Genomic DNA, 23759 nt, shown 5'->3' on the forward strand with positions numbered 1-23759 from the left:
CACTATGGGATGATAAAATAATGCTAATTTGGACATTTTTATCAAAGATAATGGGATTTCAACTCAGAAATCCTGTGCATTCTGCTTCACTGTTGCTGGCATCCAGGCCATGCTGTGTAAGAAGTTTACAGAAATATTGGCTTTAGCATTTTTGTACAGCTCTTTATGATAAAACAAGAACAATGAGAGAAAGTGTAAGGATCGAGCTCTTACATAAATTTTAGCTTGGGGTAAAAGAATCTTCTAGATCACAAAGCTCTTTTGAAGAAAATCTGTAGATTAGGTTTAAGACCAGCTTAAGATGAATTTTTAGAAGACAGAGGCAGTTTTTACCTGGCATTGGCCAAAACCAAAGCATTTTTTTTTTGATTCTTTAAAGATTAACAAAATTTGCAAACCTTTATCTAGATTGAACAAGAAAAAAAAAGAGAAGACTGAAATTACTAAAATCAGAAATACAGAAATAAAGCAGGGGCATTATTACATTGTCATTATGGTTTTTGGTGGTAGTAAGACTTAGTTTCTTTCTCTTTCTCATTTGCATTTTTGTTCAGTCAGTAGGTTTTGTTCTTTCTTGTGTATTTCATGGTAGTGATTATCATTTTGTGATTCCAGATGCAGGACTTCCTTGATAATTTCTTGTAGGGTTTGTCATGTGGTAGCAAACTCCCACAGTTTTTGTTTGTCTGAAAAATACACTTTCTCCCTCATTTCTGAAGGATAATCTTGCTGGGTATAGTATTCTTGGCTGACAGTTTTTTTCTTTCAGTCTTTTGGATATATCATCCCATTTTCTTATGACCTGTAGAGTTTCTGTTGAGAAGTCTTCTGTTAACCTGATGGGGCTCCCTTATAGGTGACTTGATGCTTTTCTATTCTTTTAAGGTTCTCTCATGTACTTGAGCTTTTCCAGTTTGACTATAATGTGTCTTGGAGAGGATCTTTTTGGGTTGAATCTGTTTGGGGATCTTTGAGCCTCCTGAACCTGAAAGCTTATGTCTCTCCTTATACCTGGGAAGTTTTTTGTTATTGTTTCATTGATTATGTTTTCCATGCCTTTTCCTTTCTCCTCCCCTCTGGAACACCCATGATTCTAATGTTTGTGCACTTAAGGCTGTCTGCTGGCTTTCTTAGATTTTCTTCATTTTTAAAAATTCTTTTTTCTGGGCCAACCCCATGGCTCACTCGGGAGAGTGCAGCATTGGAGCGCAGCAGCACTCCTGCCGTGGGTTCGGATCCTATATAGGGATGGCCAGTGCACTCACTGGCTGAGCTCGGTGTGGGCAGCACCAAGCCAAGGGTTGCGATCCCCTTACCAGTCACAAAAAAAATGAAAAAAAAATTCTTTTTTCCTTTTTTTGTCTGCCTGGGTTATTTCAAAAAGACTATCTTTAAGATCAGAAATTCTTTCATCTGCTTGCTCTAGTCTGCTGCTAAGCTATTGGTTAGGCTTTTTATTTTGTTGAGTGAATCTTTCAGTTCCATGAGTTCAGCTACATTCATTTTTAAGGTATTAATCTCTTTGTAAATATCCTCTTTCATATTCTGGACTTTTTTTACTCATTTCATTATGTCATCTGAGTCTTCTTGTCTCTCTGTGAGTTTCCTTAAGATTGTTGCTCAAAATTCCTTTTCAGTCATTTTAAGGATTTCCTGCTCTATAAGGTCTGGTATTTGAAAGTTACTGTATTCTTTTGGTTGTGTCATATTTTCTTGGGTTTACATATTTCTAGTATCTCTACATTGATGTCTGGTCATCATCTGGTAGAACAGTTGCTTCTTCTATTACTCTGTTGTGAGCTTTGAAGAGAGAGACATCTTCTTTTTCTAGTCTCTTCTGGCGACTCTCCTTGTGTCTATGCAGTTGAATAAATGGCAGGCCACCTTCACAGTGGCGGCAACTACTGCTGTGCTGTCATGCTGCTTTTGCAGCATCTGTGGCTGTGGCAGTGGCTGTGGTGGGCTACCCACACAGAAGTGGTGTTTTCAGCTTGTTCTCTCATCTGCTTCCAGGTGGGGCTGATGCCTTCAGCTCCTGCTTAGGACTCTGGTGTGCTCTCTTGCCTGCTTCCGGGCAGAGGTGGCTACCTTCAGTTCCTGCTATTGATTAGTTCTTAAAGTCAACTGCATTTATCAACTTGCAGCTGTACTCAGAAAGTCCTTCCCTAACCTTGGGGTTGTAAGGGGGAGGTGTTGTAAGGCTATTGCACAGTAAAGGCCACTCTGTTGAGCATTTGTTTGCAGAATTCTCTATAGATGAAAGAGAACTCTAGGCATCATTACCTGCTTCTTTTCTATCATTTTATATCTGAGGAAATACTAACTACCCTGGCCAAACTAGATGTCTTGTCAAAGTTACCAGAACCAGGACTGAAATCAGATGTTCTGTTTCATAATACAATGTAATTTCTACCTCACAATATTCCTTTAATTTTAAAGCAACTTTGTCATTTTTATACTTTCATGGCTTTGACATAATGTTAGGATTTAGGCTTATATATTTGTATTCACAATCATTTCCCATTCACCTCCTTAACTCTACAAGGAAGCCATACCCATTCTCTGGGATGTTACTGCTGGGATTGGCAATGGTATGGCAAGCTTGGCATTTATGTTAGAATGGAATTGTGGATGGAGAAAAAGGGCACTCAGAGCTTTCAGAAATTTTCATCTTTTATCAAAAGTAATTGTCATAGAGCAGGAGAATCCCAATTTAGAGAAAAACAAAAGCATAGGTTGCCTTAGGCTTCAGGTACTCAAAGGTGGGAAATGCCTTTGGCACTCTTTCCTCTCTGTTTTCTCCATTGGGAATGCCATTGAATTTCATGGTTTCAACTATTACCTCCAGACAGAAGAAGGAAAAAAAATCTTCCGAAACTATACCTTCAACAATCATCACTTAGGTGCTCAACTCTTATTTTCAACTATCCCCTGGATACTTTCTCCAGGATCTCCCCAGGCTGCCCAAATAAAAACTGTTCACAAGGAAATCATCTTTGTACCCTTACTGATCAGCAGTTCCTGCATTCCCAATTACCATTTAGTCCATTGTCATCATCATCCTATGAGACAGTCTTCAATATCATTGTGCTATCTCTTCTCCCCAGGTCCCACTGCCAATTTCTATTGATTATTCCTGCCATTAGGGCCCTGTCCCTGTCACTTCTCCTGCTGACACCAACTGAAATGTTCCTAGAGTGCTGGTTATTCCCAGTAGATCCTTTTATGTTCTTTTGTTCTGCTCTTCTCTCTATCTGGAAACTCTTTTCACCATTCTATGATCATATCTTACATCAACAATTTAATGCCAGTTTCATGTAGCCTTCCTGGCCCGTTCAGCTGAAAGTATTTCCTTCCTACCCTGAACTCCTGGAGATCTTTCACTATATCTTCCCTATGGGACATACTTGTTAATTAATAAAAATAGTATTTGTTGAACATATACTGTGTATCAGGCATACACCTAGGCACTTTCTATACATTTTCACTTAATCTTCTTAGCAGCCCTATAAGACCTGGAAACCTTTAAAATGTATATATAAATATTGATGCCCCATCCCAGGAGATCCATGTTTAACTGGTCTCAGGTACAGCCTGGACATGAGGACATTCAGAGACTCCTTGGGTGATTTCGATGTGAAGCCAGGATTGAGAACCACTGATGTAACTCCATACCCACTTGCCAGATAGTCTCCAGTACTTAGTATCACCTCTGAAGCTTTAAAACACAAACAAATGCTGGGCCCCAGCCCAATCCTACCAAATTAGAATCTCTAGGGGATAGAGATTTGTAGTAACAAAACGTCACAGGTGACTCTGTCACATAATAGGGATTGAGAACCACTTTCTCAAACAGACACTGTATCATCTCCCTGTTATGACCATCTTACAAGTAATTATATGTGTCTTCCCCCACTGTATAGTCTGTAAACCCTTTGAGGACAGGTTTACCATTTGATTCACCTCAGTCTGCTCCCTAGCACCTACCAAGGTCCCTCACACATAATGTGTTTTAAAAACTAAAGAATCAAGAAAATGCCTTTTTTAAAACTTATTAAGAAAACAAAATTTATTTTCTTTGTGCTAGGTTTATAATCTCTGGTATACTGACCTGGAAACTAAACAAATCATTTCAATTCTCTGAGCATCATAGTTGCATGGCTATTAAGTACCAGAGTTAGGATTTGAACCCTTCTTGGCAATACTCTTTTCTCTACATCTCAGGCCTTAAAAGCAACTACGAAGTGAAAAATTCAGCTGCCTACATGTTTGGATACATGCTGTCAGACATGTTTCTTACTTTTGAATATAATCTGTCACATGGGAATAAAGGCTCTGTTGGCATTATGAAATAAATTTAGAAAAATGTTACTTTATATCTAAAAATTGTGAAATTAACAGGTATCCCTTTCTTCTCTTCAGTCCCACCCTCCCTCACTCCCAGATGTACAGACAGACAGACAACACACCTTTTGATTGTTCCTTGACATTTACTGACAACTGTTTACTGCATTGGTGATTTTCTTAGGTTTTTTTTCCTCCTCCTCCTTCTTCCTCATGCTATTTCTCAAAGGCTTTTCAAATAACCTGAGCTTCTGATTATAAATGAAATATTTTTAAGGGTTCACATACACTTTAGTTAAGGTAATAAATTGGCATCTGTAAACACTTCTGATGTTTCATTCAATATGAATATGCACGTAAAATGCATACAGGCATAACAAAGTTGAAATGATACTCAAGCAAGTCTTGGGAACCTGGGTTCCAGGCTGTGTTTGCCATTTCCAAGCGAGGTGACTTTGAACAGGGAATGAACATTCTAGAGCCTCTTTCCTCATACAAATTGAAAGGGAGAGGGAACTAAGGTAGACTCTCCCAAATTGTCTTCAAAATGTGAAATGTTATGATCCTTTAAAATATTAAGTAATTTATTAGGCCTTTGCTTAACACTAAATTAATCTTTGGTCCTTGTTCTTATTGGTTATTTTTAAAGGCATACAGAGACATTACAACAAAATTTATATATTCTTTACAGCTTATAAGAAGTGTTATATAAAGTGTTCATCTCCATTACCTCCTTTGATTTTCATAACATAAGTACAGAGATAGTCATTATTAGCCCCATTTCACAGAAAAGGAAATTGAGACACAGAGGCTAAGTGACTTGTCCAGGGCAACAGAATCAGAAAATTGCAAGTCTAGACCCCTACTGGGCCCTACCTGCCTTGATACCATAATGGCCACAGGCAAAGCTGGAGATCAGGGACCAGGTTAATCTGCCATGTGGAGGGCTCACCACAGTAGCCTATTTGCCCTCCCAAATTGTTTTCTAGCTCAGGCGCCTTTAAATTGCTTTAGAATAGAATACCAAGTGGGGATTTATTTAGCATATCATTTCTGCATATGTGTTTTCCTGAGCATTTATAGATCTGTGTTTTTCCAAGAAGCTGAGTGTTCCTGATAAAACAAGACAGATAATGATAAATGAGCATCTATGTAAGCTTAGCTGGGAGGAGTACCAGGGACTGTTAACACCCCTCCTGTGAAGTTAATCCCATTTCTTTTAGCTATTTCTTTATTAGTTAATGAGGTCTTGCAAAAATGTGTGTCTCGGATGGTGCTTTAGCATCCTTGCCTCTAGGAATACTTTCAAATATTCATAAAGTAGCTCATCTGACCAAAGCTTAAAGCAAAGGTGCATTAAGTATGAATTTAGTCAACTTCAAATGTGGGTGTTCGAAAAGCTGCTGATGAAATAACCTAAATAATCCTCCTCCTTGGTGTTTCCAGATCCACAGCTCTGGGAGCAAACGTAAAGGGTGACAGGGCAGAGGTATTATTTGGAACAGCTAGGACTCTGAGGGCAGCCCTGTAAGCTTTGATCCTGCCTGCTGACTGACAGTAGTGTCGCTTGCTTTTGGGAAACTGAATAACTTAAGAGAAACAAAAATAAAATGGAAAAGGAATTGCCAGTCAAGTGCCTGGGAGGGAGAGATCATATTATTTCTGGGAGGCAAGAGACCTGCATTGCACTATGGTTCCTTATGGCAAAGAGGGAAAATTCAAATCTCAAAAAATGGTTTGGTGCTCAGGGATGCATTCGGAGAAGCAAAGCAAATGTGGAAACTTAGCCACTAGACTGAGCTCCATGGTAGAGTGAATCACGGCAGTTGCCTCTATGATCTCATTTTGGAGGATCCCCCACACTGTAGCAGGGTCCTTGGAACACAGCTAGAATTCACACACACACACATACACACACACACATACACACACACACACACACACACACACTTCCCCTACTTCCCCTACTTCCTCATCCCAAAGCATAGCTGCACAAACCCTTCATATTTTTTACCCTTTTATGGTTTTGTGTCTCCAGAATATCATTTAAGGAAGTTACACCATGGCTCTTCTTCTACGTGCAGTTCATAAGCAAAGGTTTGTTTGGTTCCAGGTGGCCTGGACTATATATGGTATACTTTCTTTTTACCCTTTTATGATTTTGTGTCTCCAGAATATCATTTAAGGAAGTTACACCATGGCTCTTCTTCTACATGCAGTTCATAAGCAAAGGTTTGTTTGGTTCCAGGTGGCCTGGACTATATATGGTATACTTTGGCTAAGCGACCAAAAATTATAGCTCACTATTCTCCCTCCTGTTTCTGGGCAAGTTCCTCTGAGCTGCCACCAAAATAGCACAAGTCTTCCTGATCCTACTTTAGTATGACCTCAAGGAACAAACTATAGGCCGAAGTCCTCTGACCATCAACCCCACAGGGCATGTCAATAAACCACTGTCTGACCTCAGTGCTGCCTAACATGAAATATCTATCCTCGAGAGAATCCGTTCATGTCACTGCCACTGAGTCATATTCATTGGAGTCTTTAGCCTTTTGCAATATCAACTCCCACATGAAGGAAAGTCTGAGCCACACTTCTGAAAGGAGAGGGCCATGTAATCCCACTCAAGGACACACCTGGAGAGAGACACACATCTTCCGTTAACGACAGCTAATGCAAGTGTTTCCTTTTGCCACTCCTTGTTCAACTTTTTGGCCATTTAATCTGGTTATGAATTTCCCCAAAATGTATTTTTTAAAAAGTTCTAAAAACAGCAACAGCACCATAATATTACTGCCTTCAGAAGTGCTCAGAGTATATTATTTCTCTTTTGTCTCTTGCCATGAGGACATTGAGGGCACATGGACAACCATTGTGGTTACAGAAGATACAAGCTGATGGTTGTTCCAGATGTAATTCTGCATTTCTCAGTAGAAATACTGTTCTATCCAAGGTGTAAATTTGACTGGTGTCCTGCACTTAATGTTCTTTTACAGGTGATTCACATAACAGGCCGGCTACGCCTAAGAGTGTCACTGTCCCATGGGAGGACCGTCCCCAGCCAAATCATGGGTCTCGTGGTTGTTGCTCATGCCTTGCCTCCCCCTACGATCAATGAAGTCAGGATTGACTGCCATATGTTCGTCACTCGAGTAAATATGGACCTCAATATCATTTACTGTGAAAATAGGTACTTGGATTTCGTTTTCATTTGCCCTGTTGCACATTGCACACTGGTGAGGGTTTGTGATTTCAGCAGTCTGAAGGATTTTACTTTCCCAGTGACACTCATTATAAATCCTGATCTTGTTTTTAATGGCTGCTTGGACTGACACCAAGCATGCTTTTTATTTAGAATTTACATTGCTATCCTGATTTCCATTAGGAACAACAATCGAATGAACAGGAATACCCAGACATCCATATGCTATAAAGAAGTCGCATTTTGGCTGAGAACCCAAAGAGAGACTAGGGCTGAGAGTTATTGGCAAAATGATAAAGTAAAAGGTATCTCCTGATGCCTCAGGGTGACCCACTTCCAACTAATTCAAGGGCCCGGTCTCATTCATGATGGTCAGTGTTCACATAGATGTTAACTGCGGAGAGAACAGATGAGAATTTGAGGCCCCTAGAGGGAAAAGGGCGAAAAAGAAATTTGCAAACTATTAAATAAAACTTTGTCATCCTGAGGATTTCACTTTAATATTTTTTTTTTTTTTAAAAAGATGACTCATCGTATAAATGAGTTGGCAGTTCTTCCTCAAGACTGAGATTTTATAAAAGGACTTTTTAGCCTCTGGTTAAAAAGTTCACTTTTTCCATTAAGCACAAAGCAAGGGACAAGGAAATGGGACAGTGCCCCTTCAGACCTTTCACCTAGAAGTCACCAGCCCATCATCAGACTGATTTGAAGAGAGAATCATGGGGTTCAGGGAGAGCAATGGAGAGGAACTGCCCACATCTCAGTCGTGGGAAGGAAGCTTTGGCGATACCATCCATCCCGTGGTGCCACAGGGAAAATTACTGAGTCAATTTGGGGAGGATGCTTTTGTGGCACAGATTGTTGTCAGGCTTGAAGGCAATATGTTCACTGAGCCCTGTGAGTGCCCCTGGAGGGGAAATGAAAGAGCAGAATGGTCAAGCGGCTGGGTAATTGAGCTCTCCAGAGCCTAGCCAAGAGGAAGACAGACAGCCCCAGCGTTCAGTCCACTGGGAAGTGCTAAAGATGTTGACATTGAGCTAGAAACTGCCTACCATTTCCAGCCAGGATCCAATTCGGAGCAAAGAATTCCCCAGTGGGAAAAGACACCACCTGAGCTATGAGTGTTCGATAGGGTAGAAAATGTCATGAACTTGTCACTATTATTTGATAAGCAATTCTAAATTTGCTTTTCAAGTTCATTCGGCATTCATTAAAATTTTTATCATCGTGAGTATGTATTTGGCTGTATCTAAAGTATTCTGGAAGGGCCACAGAATATCAGGAAAGATGAGTTAGCCAGAATGATTAACTGGAGTCGGCAAGTGGTAATAAAGATGGCTGGCATTTACCGAACACCTACTGCACTCTGAGTCATGTACAAAGCTCACCATCTGACCATCTCATTTAAGGACATCTCATTTAAGGCCAGTTCTGTGAGGGAGGGGCTGCCTCTGTCTCCATCAACGTCAGGGAATTTCAGCTGAGAGACAAAGAAGGGTGAATGACTTGCGCTCAACCATGATTCAAACCCAAGCTCGCCAGATGCAAGCTACATCCTGTGGGGTCTCTCTGGAGTCTGTCTCTTATTTTTCTTCACAAGTCAGACTAAATGGCAAGGGCCTGGTCAGAATAACCTCTGAGGGAGAATTTTCATGTATGTGTACCCATCAAGGAACACAATTACAGCCCACAAAGCTGCTTATTCTCTGATTAAAAATGTAGAGTGTTGGAGAAGGAGATCTGACCAGGGGAGGCAGATATAAAGTCAGAGGATGGATTGTGGCTTGGCTTCTTCAAAAACATTTTAGCTTGCTTTAGATTTACTGCCACTGCCCTCCAAAAAAATGGGGCCTCATCTTATTTACCAAACTTCAATGATTGTCCTATCCCAAAACATCACTTAATTTTCATTCGTGTGATCAACTGATTAATTCTTTTGACAAGCTCTACAGACCTGAGTACCTCATGATGCCACTCTAGTAATTGAGATCATTTTCTGCGACCTGCCTTTAGCTTCTTCCTTCCCATTAAAAAAAAAAAAAATGCTTTCCACAACTCCCTATTAGCCAATACAATACAATATTATTTCCCAAGTGAAGATGATAGTAATTATGAAAAAGACCTGTATTAAAGGTAATTGCATATTTGATCTGAGGAAAAAGCATACAGTGTGCCAGACACTATGCTATGTTAGTTTCATTCCATTCATTAGTCCCCTCACCAACCTCTTAGGTTGTTTTACAGATGAGTAAACTGAGGCTCAGAGTCAAAGATGCCATCAGGATAATGATCCTGATTAGGTAGCTGACTGGTCTGGTGCTTTCTACACGTATGTTAAAAGATCCTTGAACACTGAGCTGGTCACAAGCTCTGGTACATAGAAGGGCCTCAATCCCTTTTGAAGGATTTCAAAGAAAGAATAAACTAAAGAAGTGTTTTCCCTAAACAATGGAGTGTTTTTCCTGGGGTTCAGTATTTAATTAGGGAATTGTAAACAGGACACTAAAGCTTGCTCCTTGACTCGGCAGCCCATCCTTCGCTGCATTCCCTGGGACAGCCTCAGGCAAAGCCAACATCTAATGATTTCAGAGGAGCTGGCAAATTTCAGAAACACCAACAAGGGTCTTTTCATGACATCCTTGTTCCCTCATTTGCAGAAAGGGGTTGTAAACTGTGCTTGGAAAACAGCTAATGGTTTTAGAAAAACATCAGCTAATCTGTTTTGTACCAGAAAACCATGGAATCCTTAGAAAACACTCCTTTTAACTTCCCCATTTAATCTTATCTCACCAAGAATTCTAGTTTGGCCAGAAATATTATTTAAATTGCTGGACATTGAGAAATTTACCCACTGGGTAGTATATTTTAAGTATATTCTATACAATTTTGTTTTTGTTTTTCTTTCTTATTTCCCTGCCAGATTTAACTCCCCAACAGTGATCTCATGTATTTCTTAAACATGTCATTTCTAAAGATTCACTTCATATTTGAATAGACCATATGTTATATATCATTTTAAAAAGCATAGGGACAGTAAATAGAATAAATCAAACAAAAAAATATTTTCTATTTGGGACTGACCAAGACAAATCCGTACTTAGTAATACAGAGGGTAATGAGCATTTGGAAATGTTTGTGTAAACCAGGCAGACTCCCCCAACATGTTTTCCAATTTGGGTTCTTTTTTTCTGTGCTCTGCCTGAGGACATTGACGTCTGGACAATCAATGACAGAGGCTTACACACAGGAACTGTCGAGCACAAGCCTGGAAGAGCTGCTAAAATGGTTTAAAAGTTTCTGTGTGGAATCCACCACAAAGTACCAGTTAAAAGGGCCAGGAGTGAAAGCTGAGTTCCCAAATGACTAAGACTAAAAAAGATAATACCCCCAGGCATCTGTATGTCTCAGCATTTAAATTATATCCCTTGAAATGCCAATTTGGACTTTGTGCCAAGAAGCAGTTGAAGCCCTTTTTCATGGAAATACCCAATAGAAGACCAATCTGTTTAAATGAAAGGTGTCTCTAATCATTTTGTATAAACATAACATGTTTTTATTTTATTATGTAACCTTGAATTATCTCGGCCTGTAATGAGGATCTTGCATTGTTACTGATTCTCAATAATTTCATGGAATTATGTTGTCTAAATGTGCATTCTAATGCCAAAAAAAAAAAAAAGAAAGAAAGAAAGAAAGAAAACCTACCTAATTATTTAAACACAATTGCTTGATCTGGCACATTTCCTACTTTTGAAAAAGTCTGTTACACATTAAAGAAATAATCTTATCTATAAAGGGTTTTCCCTCAAAGTGCCATGTCCTCATGGGTACCTGGTATAATGAAAATGTGTCCGTAGATCTGTTTCTAAGTTATTTGACAGTTTCTCTATTTTTCCCCTTACTGAATTCCAGCCTGTGTTCTTCTCTACACAGGATTAGTGATTATATGGATCTGACCCCTGTAGACATCGTAGGGAAGAGATGCTACCACTTCATCCATGCTGAAGACGTCGAGGGCATCAGGCACAGTCACCTGGACTGTAAGTAGCTCCTGTGCATGGAAGTAACTTGGGCTGGTGTCATCTCTCCCTGATGCTTGTTTGTTTTCAGTGCTGATTTTTCCCTTCATCTTTCCTGTGTACATTTGAGATGACTGTCAGCGTGCAGTGAGAAAAAGTGAGACACAAATCATTTCAACTTGTGTTAGAATTAGATTGAAAGTTGGACCTCAGGCCCAGAGAAATTGCTGGATCTTTAGGCGTTCACCCAGAATTTTGTGGTCAGTTGTGCTATCTCTCCCGTGAAGTGGTGGGGGAACCTTTGCCTTAATTGCTTCCTTGACTCTTTCATTTTCTAGAGAGCAACTCCCACTCTGAAATTTGTGGTCTCAGTTTCAAAATATACATGGGAGAAGACAAGTTCAAATAGGCCAGAGCCTCATAAAAATGCCTACTTAACTAGCCACAAAACTGGTGTGAGGGGAAGGCCAGGCGGGGGTGGGCAGAGCACATCATGTGAACACAGCAGCTCTCAAAGTCAGTACGAATTCTCTTTACTATATGAGTATTTCTGGAAAGAAGGTTATTCAGAGGAATAGATATCTCCATCCCTCGACTCCTAGGAGAGAGGAACTAATCTCACCTCTTCAAATGTAGCTCCCAGCTCCTGACCCTCTTTGAGTCTAGCTGAACTTCAAGGTACCTTCTGTGACGTGTAAGCAAAGCAGGACCAGCAGTGTTCTGGCTGGGTCCAAGTAGTACCTCACACACCAGCCTCATCACACAGTTCTCCCTCATCAAACTCCCCTGGGCTGTCTACACTGTGCACAGTAGGGGTCTGATGGAACCACTGATCCCCTGGGCTGCTTAGGAAGGAGGTGCCCTCTTCTGACCAGAGGTCCTTTTTATGACCATTCAATAGACTCCTCTTGAAAGATGAGGGCCCTACCAGCTATATTCCCAGAAGGTTCGAAACCCAGTTCTGACCTCTGATTTTAAATACATGCGAGGTGCCACAAATGAGATGGTACAGCTTGACACTGAAACTTTTATGTAGTAAAAACCAGCCGGTGACCTTTGTATTTACCTCCTCTCCCCTTTCTTATCATGGCTGAGGAGAAATATTTCAGATCTTTCCTGCTCTTTGCAATTGTTTGCTCGTTTCAAACTCAGATCTTCCAAAACATAATGGAGATGGTAAGCTAGCCAAAGTCTCAAAGAGTGAGCATCTTGTACTGTATTTTTAATCCTGCATTAGGAACACTGACACGAGATCAAGCTCAATGTCAAATTCCGTATATACCATGTCTCTGGGAAGAGCCTGTCTATGAGGCTGCTCTCTAGCAGATTCTGCTCCCAACACTGAGCGGGTGTCTTCATATCACACACCAGGGATTTAGAGATCACACTTGTTGCTAAGAATGAATGGGTGTCATGTATCACAGAAGCAGATGGCTGTTCAATTAGTTGGGGGAAAAATGATGCTGTTTCCTGAAAAGAAACATCAGGTTCTTTGTTGCTGGGAATTCAGAGAAAATGGAGAAAAATCAGGATCCTTGGAGGAATCCATGAATATAATTTTAGGACAATATAGGCCAGAGATCTGGACTTTAAAAATACATATATTGTTTTTAGGACACTGTCAGAGACCACTTGTGGGGAGAGAGGGGAGTGCCTTCTCATTTTAGAGTCTTAATTAAGGTCTATATTCAGAAACCTGATGCTGACAAAAAAGAACTTTGTCATCCTCAATTATTATTTGGAAAACATCATGCTATCTCTCTGGGATTTGATTTACAACTTGAAGAAACACAATTCCTCAGGAACAGCGAGCTAGGGCAGTTCACTTCTTCCCATAAAGTAAAGGTCTCCAACAAATATGTTTGATGCCATTCTTTCCGATTTACTTTTATCTCATTTTCAGTAGCTAGAATAATTTGAGAATGCTGAAAATAAAGTACTCCACCATTCACTATTGTGCTGTTCTCCTAATTTTTCTGGTATCTTGCCAACTAATAAGCAGAGAAGGTATGCTTTCAAATTCTGTAATTTTTTTCATTACTTGATATTGACATACTGGCTATTGCTTTATGATTTAGCGTACTAACAATGATTGAGTTCACTCTTAACTCATACACATGACTTCTAATTTTGAATTCTTTTAATAACCTTAAACACATGAAAAACAAATAGAATGAGCTGATAATTCTGCACAGTAAAATACACTTCACATATTTAGCTATCATGCTGTGGAATAACTTCGCAATGTCAAGTATCACACAATTAGTAAAACTGTAGGGGGAGGAAAAGGAGTGTTTTGATCCTGAAGAATTTTGATCCTAATCAGATTGAAATTTCAACGTTCTTGTAGTGCTTAATATCTTCAATCACACACAAAAAAAATCAAACTGATTCCAATGTCAGATTTTGCATTCTATGACTGAAATAAAATGCTAAAATATACAAATGCACCTCGCTTTGTACAATAAACATTAACATCATTATAAAGTAAGATTGAGTCTAAAATAGTGTGATGGAATGTCTGATGTTTACCTAATTCTCAAACCAAAGCCAATCCAGTAACAAGATGACAGAGCATGTAATAAGTCTTGGTTGTGTAAACACTGGAAGAAAAGCCAGCCAGCATCTTGCTTGTCCAAAGCCCTAGGCTATTACTGAAAGATGCCTCAACTATGCCTTCTTGGCAGGAGAAGGTCATGATGACATAGAATCAGTTCAAGAATAAGATAGAATTCTAAAACAAAGGGATGGTTAAAAAAAAATAAAGCACATTAACTATTTAGCTTTTCTTCCTAAAGCTATTGGCACAATTTCTGGTTCTGCCCATGAAAGATAGCTTTTAGTTCATCTGATAATATTTCTAATATTTTGATATCTGTCTTATGCTCCAGTTTATGGATAAAACTTTTTTAAAAGACTCAACAGTCTTTGATAACTAAAAATACTATATTTATCACTTGTTTCTTTTTTCCTGGCCTAGGCATCTGTAAATCCATAAATAAGCTTGTCTCTAGAATAGGAAAAGTAAAGGGGAATCTCAGCTGCACCAAGATTTGACAACTCTAAGAAACTGAACCAAGAACTTTGGACCATCTCCTCTCCCACTAGCTTAAGCATGAGATGCCTGATAGTTCACCGGATTTCAACATAAAGGATCACTACCAATCATATTGTCGATACCAGCATCGTGGGTTAGTGAAATTATACTGGGATTCTAAAACTGAGTGAGTTTTAGGGCCCCTTCTTCCATACTGTGACCAATGACTTCTAATTTTGAATTCTTTTAATAACCTTCTTTTCTTTAAGCCGAATTTCATTGATTCTTCAGGTCAAATTGATCAACATTCCAAGATTTGAATTTTAAACCACTCATATTAGTAACTATTTGGGCATCTTCACCCCTCTATCTCTTCAGTTCTCCATTGCTCAAGAGGTATTGACCTCCTGAGAGTCACACACTCCACTTACCCAGAGCATCTATGTCACTCATGAATTATGAGAGGTTTCAGCATAGTCATCAACCATTCCATGCCTGCCCATAGTCCAAAAAATAAGATGTACAACCAAACAGAGATACATACTTTGCATTTCTCTCTGTTCCCATGTAATCCAGCCTTTCATCTATAGAAGGAGCTGAATTTGTCTTCGGATATCCCTAGGGTTCTTCCTGGGTCAAATCAGCTATAACTCTCTAAAACCTTAAAGAGTGTCCTGGGGCGGGGGGGCTTCCTTTCTCTTTGTGATGTTGTACTCCACCAGCAAGGTTCAAGGCTTAGTGCTGTGGGATTTCAGAGAAAAGGAGCCAGAGAGTATAAATGTGGTGGCAGTTTTTGCATCCTAGCCCCTTATCCAGGTTGAGAAAACTCTGGAAGAGTTATTTCAGAAACAGAGAAGGACTTCCAGATTGTCTGTGACATCACGTGAGGCTAAAATGTATGGCCTACCCGATATACTTGGGGGCTGCTAAAAAAAATACAGTAGCCTAAGTGTTTATTTCTTAATTACAAACTTCTATACTTTCTAACAAAACTAATATACAGCTACCTGGCATAATGCATTCCATGCTGTTTTGCATCAATAACCCCTACACTTCCCTCCTGAAGGCTCATCGCCAAATGCGAGCAGACTGCTTAATGCAGGACTAATTAGTATATCCCCTTCCAGTCTGTGGGCCCTCCATTGTAATTCCTTCCCAGCTCATTTTTTTCCGTAACCAAGCATCAATCAAAGTAAGTGCTCTGCCTGCCTAGGCAACACAAGATGTCCTCCATACATTTGTCATCTGCCACACAAACAAAGGGGGAATTTAATTGTTGATTTGGGTATGCAGCCATTGCACACAGTAATGGAAGCTGTAAGTGAAGGAATAAGGTAGAAAGTTTGATGGGTTGGCCAAATACGGACAGCACAGGGGACTTTTTTTCTTCTGATCTTAATCTTTCTTCAGGGCTGGTCTTCAGAGATTTTGCTGCAAACTGGTCACTGGCTGACTTTATCCCAAAGCAAATGAGTTTTTCCACCTCTTCCATATGAATATGAAAACTCCCAAGAAAAGAAATGTGTGTAATAGCTACCATGTCTGACTTTCTTCAGAATCTAAGTCAGCCTACATCATGTGCCTGTCTATTACTGAAAACTCTGTCACATGGCGACAAGATAAAGCCAGGTTTTTATGCAAGAGTGAAAGAGTGAATTAGTATTATTATTCTTTGTCTTTTTTTTTTTTTGCAAGTGCTGATTTTGGCTTCTCAAGTCCGTGGACAGGCAAACACAGAGAACAGAGACCAGCTAACTACCAGCTGAGGGTTTATGCTCCACTAGCTATACAGTGTAGTCTGTGGAGCAGCAGGATTGGCATCCCCTGGAGCCTTACAGAAATGCAGAATTTCAGGGCTACCCCAAATTCACTAAATCAGAATCTGCAGTTAACAAGATCCCCAACTGACTCTTATTCGTGCGAAAGCTCGAGAAGCACTGTCCATCCTAGTATTTACAAGGCACTATTTCACATGGAGTAAACAGTAAATACAAACCAACCAACCATCTTAAGGATTTCATTTTCTTCTCCAGTGGGATCAATTCTGTTAATAGTAGTAACATGTGAGTAGTGAATTGGCTCTGAGTATCTCAATCAGTGTTCAAATGAGATGAGTATGTGATTATTAGATAAAGAAGTTGACTTCTTTACAAAGATGTGAAGTTTCAAATATCAATGAAGAAAGTTAACAAACTAGACATAGTACTAATATTCAACTCAGTAAGCAAAAGAATATCTTTGGGTTTTTTCCTCCCAGGTTAATATTTTCCTATGTGTACTCGATTGCAGGTGTGAATATGAGTAGTAATATTTTTTCTGCGCAAGTTCAAACATTTGTGAGTATTTCCTATATACAAAGCCATGTGGCATTGCTTTGAGGTTGCAGAAATAATTAATGTAGGGTTTCTCCCTTCAAGGAGCTTACATTCTACTAGAGAAGACAGCATGAAAGAGCTGATTCTCAGTGCAGTTATCCATTGCTTAATGATAAGGACACATTCTTAGAAATGCATCACTAGGTGATTTCATCGTTGCGCGAACATCATAGAGCACACTTACACAAACCTAGATGGTGTAGCCCACTACACACCTAGGCTGTATGGTACAGCTTATGGCTCCTAGGCTACACACCTGTACAGCATGTTACTGTCCTGAATACCATAGGCAATTGTAACACAATGGTAAATATTTATGTATCTAAACATAGAAAATACAAATACTGTACCATTGCTTAATGATAAGGACACATTCTTAGAAATGCATCACTAGGTGATTTCATAGTTGCGCGAACATCATAGAGCACACTTACACAAACCTAGATGGTGTAGCCCACTACACACCTAGGCTATATGGTACAGCTTATGGCTCCTAGGCTACACACCTGTACAGCATGTTACTGTCCTGAATACCACAGGCAATTGTAACACAATGGTAAATATTTATGTATCTAAACATAGAAAATACAAATACTGTATTATAATCTTATGGGGCCACTATCATATATGCAGTCCATTGTTCACCATTTTTATGTGGTACATGATTATAGTTGGCAGAAAATGAGGACTGTTAAAATGTATGAGCAAAACGCAGAAACCCCACAACCAAGAGAGCAACCAAGGAGAGGATGGAGAAGAAGCCTCGGAGAAGGTCGATTTTCCCTGAGCCTTGAAGGAGGTTGGCAAGAAGCCAGGATGGCAGGAGATATGGAGGGCTGTCAAGGGCATTACAGACCTACAAGAGCATAGGAGGGACACAGAACACAGACACACCATCTTTTCTTTCTCCCCAGAAAGTAAGCCAGAACTTTAATTCGACTGATAAGTTCTAATACAACTCTCATGTGGATTCTTGGGCTTTTCCTTATTACTGCCTCAATTAGTTGCTGCTTTTATTATAGTTTTTTTTTTTTAACTTACATCTAATAAAAAATAGCTTATTGCTCTTATAAGGCATGATCAGAAAAAAAAAATAACTCTCATGTGGATTCTTGGGCTTTTCCTTATTACTGCCTCAATTAGTTGCTGCTTTTATTATAGTTTTTTTTTTAAACTTACATCTAATAAAAAATAGCTTATTGCTCTTATAAGGCATGATCAGAAAAAAAAAATACTTCTAAGTCATCCATTTTAACCTAAATCAATTAACCCAAATAAAATCAATTCTATTACTGCTAATGGCATCTTGTTCTTAATCTTGAATAAACTATTTTAGAAATGCTTTCTTTAAAACATTTCTTCATTGACACCCTGCATATCTCAAAAAAACCTCATTCAAACTTTTTGTTTAACTCAAATGAGTGGCATAGGATTTAATTTGTGTATGTGTCTAGCATGCAATGTATTTTTCATAAATATAGGGTTAACTAAAGATCAGGTTATTCAAATCTCTTTATGAATTCTCACATCCTCTGTGGTTTCCTGGAATTTTCAGTGGGGCATATCAGCTGGAATGCGTCTGGTGAAGAATAACAGAAAACCCAAGTAAAAATAACTTAAACTTTCTCTGTAATTGTCTTAGCTTTCTCTTTGTGATCAAAAGACAGCTATGACACTGCCAATCATTAATTCCTCACAGGGCAATGTCCAAAATCAGGAAGTGGTCAGTTGCTGTTTTGTGTTCATTTTTGAGAGCAAAGAAAATGTTCTCAGAACACCTCCCTGCCCCCAGTAGAGAGAATCTCCCTTGTGTCTTACAGTCCAGCATTTCATCAGATGCCCAAGCCTAAGCCACATACTGGAAAAGGGATGGAATTACTATGTCTGGTTTAAACAATCAAGGTTTATCCTCTGGGACTTAGAAGGAGGCCATCAAACATAAAACCCAAAATCAGAGTTTTGTTAGCCAGGAGGAAGTGGCAGAATAGCTGTTCAGTGTACAATCAACAATAACTGCTACATGGGAGAATTTTCACAACAAAGTATAGTACCTGGATTTCTAAAAATCTATGTAACAGCTGAGCAAATGGACTTTGTCTGAGCTCCTTTAAATATTCCTGATTTGGACTGCCCAGTTAGCTCGCTTGGTTAGAGCGCAGCCTTGTAACACCAAGGTCAAGGGTTCGTATCCCCATATTGGCCAGCCACCAAAAAATAAATAAAATAAATATTGCTGATTTTACAAAACACTAGTTTTTGTATACCCATGCCTCACGACCTACATATTCGTTTTTGAAGATGTTTAGTGGGCTTGATGAAATGAGCGCATCCAGAGCACAGGGCCCACCAGAGATGTAAAATAAATCTGAGTATAAGGCCCACTTTGCCTCTTTTGCTTTTTCTCAGTTCTCTCTGCATCCTAATCAATTTCCCTGCTGCAATTCTCTATTACTCATAATCGTTAAAGGAAGGTGACGAATTCACCCAGTCTGGGTCAGACCCCCTGCACTTTCATAGACCTCCCTCCTTCTTTCCTTATAGTTGTCACTGTTACAACAAATTTATTAGAGAAAAATGATGGAGAAGCATCTCTCTCCCACTCAAAGGCAAGTAGAGGTAAATCCCTATGTTCACAGTGAAGAAACTTATTCAACAAGCTCCCATAATCGAGGCTTCCCCTTGAGTTTCATTGCCCAGCGTTCCATATTCCAAACCTAAACGAGTCACTGGCAAGGGGAATGCAATTATCAAGACTGAGACTAATGTCGGAGGCAGGCCCACAACAGATTGCCCTCACTATGATATACCCAGTGCCTGGCACAGAGTAGGCACTCAAAAAATATTTACTAAAAGATTGGATAAATCCACCATTTTCCTCATTTCCTAGCCATAAATCTTTCTTAATCCCGTGCCGAAGCATTCACTACTTCTGCTTTATATAGTAAATTCCCACAAGAAGAGACGATGTGGGGGGCTAAAAGACTCCTTCCTTAATTGTTTGAGGTTTGAGCAGGGCAGGAATGAGTGGTACTGAAACACCCTGGCTGGACTGACAACAGCTTGAAAAAATCTGTGATCTCGGATGTCACTGCTGCCAATTACTTTGATTCGTCCCATCCTAGAACATGATTCCATCAGTGTTTAAAAGCCTTGATCTCCAATTCAGTACATTATCATGAAGAAAAGGGGAATTTATTTTCTAAACTTAACAAATTGACATGTTCTAAATCAATGAAAAGTTTTCTGCATGATTCAATATTAACAGTTAATAAAAATCTATCAATTGTTAGTAGTATAGGAAAAAACCTCTCCTGAGGTTGTAAATCACACAGATAGCAATTCAAGCAGGGTCTGTCATTAATGTATTAGGGGAAAAATCCATAGATGCTGCATAGCCATTCATAGAACATGCGCAGGTCTCTGTCCTTAAGCTCATAACTCACATTAAGTATGAGATACCATTCAACTTTACCAAATATTGCTCAGCACATAGATTTACAAAAAAACTAAAAACCAAAGTGTGGATTCTTGCTATTTAAGACATCTAGCTCACTAATTGCAAAATCTATAGGAAAGTCAGCACAATATCAAAGGCTCAGTTGATCCTATGAGTAGTGCTAAATGAAAAACTCTCTCACTTGCGAGTAAATAAAGCACTTAATGCAGTTTCTGGCTATAATGCTGTTTCTCCTGTGGGTTTTAAAAATGACCTTCCTGGAAGCATCAAGGACTATAACTTTTTAGATAAAGAAACTTGTTCTTGTTTTAAGTCTATGTCAGATTCATTCCCCTATAGCCCACAGTTTTCAAAAGCAGAGGAAAAAGTAATCCAGAATTTTTTTTAAAAAGTCCTGTTTCCAGAATGAAGTTCCCTGTCAGCCTGCCTTGGGCCTTAGGTGGAAAAGCAGAGATTAAAGAGTCAGTATTCTTTTTCATGTTTCATCTGCCAGTTTTGTGAATGTAGAAAGAGAACCAGTGGCTACAGCTAAGCACCCAACTGCGGCATTAAGTAGAAAGTGTGATTCTAGCACACCCCCCTTACATACACACATACACACTCCACTTTAGTGAATTCAGAAATGATTTTTGAGCTTCTAGCAGAAGGCTCCCACTCCCTGTTCTCTGCAGCCATTGACAAAGGTACCTCAAGGCGGGGTGAACAGCGCTGCAGATGCGTCCACATGTCGCCATGACGATAATGAAGCTCTTTGTTCAGCTGTGTGAATGAGAAGTGTGGAATCTCCGATGACCTCACCATTTCCTATTTATTCTATACTTACCTGAATACACCAAGTATTGCAGCTTTTTAATGCATATGCAAACCACTAAAATGTCCTTTTGTGAGACACTTTGCTAAAAGACTGCTTTTGATACGTATTCTTCATCTCCTCTTCAAACTGAATTAGACTGCTTCCTTCATTTTAAGACACAACTAACTCACTATTTAGAATCTTTGGCTTTGATTTTGTAGGACAGCCCAACAGGAAGGGACATGTTCTTTTTCTCCATATTTCGGAAGGCAAACTTGTACTGATTTATTTTGATTTACTAACAGAATTATGTTCCTGCCACAGACACTGGCTTCCTTTATGTCCTTTCAGTCATCAGTCTATGTCTGTGGACAAACTTTTTTCAATGAAAACTGAAATCTCTCTGTTGGTAACTGTGTGCTGGGGTATGCATGTGTGCTTCACCAAAAAAGTTCATCAGATTTTTGAGGGAGAGTAATTATTCTCTACAAGGAGTACATTTCCTGTATGCCAACCACTAAACTCAAACCAAGAGACTAGGTGACATATTAAGAAGATATTAAACTTAGCATCCGGTTTTTGCAGGGGGTAGGGGGAGATATGTATTTGATGTAAAAGGTCACGTTTTCTAAAATGTAAGCTCTGCAACTTTCCTTTGATCGACTGTATTTGCCCCTCCCTTCAGTGATGAGGTGGTGCTGGTGTGACTCTAATAGCCAAAGACACACTTATTCGTGGTTTTCTACTTGTCAGATGAGCAGGGCTGGAACGGTTCAACCAGGAGGACTTAAATCTCTCTTTGTCTCTATTTTCACAAGCGGTAGGTCACCTCTGTCCTCTGAGGAGCACAGCACAGTTTGTAACTCTAAGGCGCCTTTAGTTTGGAGGGTGGGGTGGTGCTGATGATGGCCTCTTGGTTTTCCTTGAAGCAACAGCAGCCAGAAGCAATTGGTTACACCCTAGACTTCAGGCTAACAAGGTATGTGTTCCTGTGTAGTAGCAGAGGCGTTCACAGTCATGTCTGGGACCATTCAAGATTCTAAGGGAACTTGTGAAAACATATTTATCCTCCCTATGTCTTCATGTTTACCTTGTAAAATCTAAGAAGAGGCTATTTAAAAGCTTTGAGATCCTTACATAAAAGCTAATTCCTACAGCACAACTTTAAATATGTCATTCTAGAGATATTATGATGTGATCAGTAAATTCAGTGAGAAACACAAAGGCTGCTTGACCTAAAAATTTTGGACAGCAGAAAGTAAACTTTGGGATAAACCAAAGAGAAGATACCAGGTTGCTTGTTAGAAGTACTCAGACCATATCACTTGGATGTGATGTTAAAAATATGATTCACATATGTTTTTCCTCCCCCTCTGCTTCCTTCCCTTTATAGGCTATGCACATGGTTATGAATTTACTCCTGGGATCATTGGTTTGATGAATATCTCTTTTAAAGGGACAATTAATTACTTTTTAAGGACTTCCATATCAAGTAACTTACATTGTGCTTATTTCTGTTTTTGCCCACAAAAGGGATTTTATGAAATGGACTGACATAAATATTCCCTTATTTCTCTCTGCTATCTAAACCAAAAATTTGAAAATAAAAACAGCCGCCACCGAATTAAAGAGAATCAAAAAAGTTTTTTGTGTGTGTTTTTCTAGTTCTTAATTTATTACACACTAAAAATCTCTTTCAAACTGGCACCAAGGTGGCTTTTCTTCTTGAGCTGATTAGGACCACATGAGCTCAGGAAAAGCTGTCAGATCCTGCCTCTGGCACAGCTGGAATGATCCAACTGATTTGCCAGTAGGATTTTTTTTTTTTCTAAGAAAGAAGCTTCATCCCAAAGTCATAAATTTATATTCTGGAGCCCCAAGCAAAAATTATTTCTTGTTCATTTTAAAAGAAGCAAAATTCCAATGTGACTTCTTTTATGGGACCTCCTGAAAATCAAAAGCAAACTGTGCAATATTTTGGTCAAGATTTCATGCTTTAGTGGGAGCTAACTCCATGCCTTGTCTTTAGTTATCTAGATTTCCACTGACACATGGGGTCTCATTCAGAAAACACTAATCCCCAGGAGAGAGCCATGATCTTAAGACCCTGCGAGAATATTTACCCTTGAAGAATTCTGTTTGTCAAATTGGCCCAGGGAAAAACTATGGATTAGGTCAAATGCCTTCTTCAGCTGCCCATGGTGGGCTCCTGACCCTGCTTTGTGGTGTTCACCAGGGTAAGTTAAGGGCAATCTAGTAGCTCCCTAACTCCTCAAGGAGGGGTTCCCTTCCTCTTCAGTCCTTTTATAGCCACCTCCTTACATCAAAACTCACCTGCCCTGCCTCTCTTACATTTAGGTCTCCTGTCTTTGGTAGATTTCCCCTGGCCTGGGTGATGAAGAAAGACATACTGATATATTCATGGACCCTAATACATTAGTATTTATCTTCTCAGGAAACACAGATGCATGTAAGCAGAACTAGAGTCAACCTGCCTTAACTCAAAAAAAATGACACCATATCAGTCCTATA

At 39.4% G+C, this 23759-nt stretch overlaps 1 protein-coding gene across 1 annotated transcript in view; it reads left to right on the top strand.

Annotated features, from left to right (window-relative positions):
• NPAS3 (neuronal PAS domain protein 3) overlaps positions 1 to 23759 on the top strand; it is a gene marked incomplete at its 5' end in the record, with an annotated part of 126722 nt that overhangs the window by 92630 nt on the left and 10333 nt on the right. The window contains 2 exons of the mRNA XM_008587346.1: positions 7341 to 7534; positions 11480 to 11586. Of these exons, the coding sequence (XP_008585568.1) occupies positions 7341 to 7534; positions 11480 to 11586 (301 nt within the window). The remainder of the gene's footprint in view (positions 1 to 7340; positions 7535 to 11479; positions 11587 to 23759) is intronic.

The sequence above is a fragment of the Galeopterus variegatus genome, unplaced genomic scaffold (genome assembly GCF_000696425.1).
Source record: "Galeopterus variegatus unplaced genomic scaffold, G_variegatus-3.0.2 Scaffold4343, whole genome shotgun sequence".
In the NCBI taxonomy this organism is placed as follows: domain Eukaryota; kingdom Metazoa; phylum Chordata; class Mammalia; order Dermoptera; family Cynocephalidae; genus Galeopterus; species Galeopterus variegatus.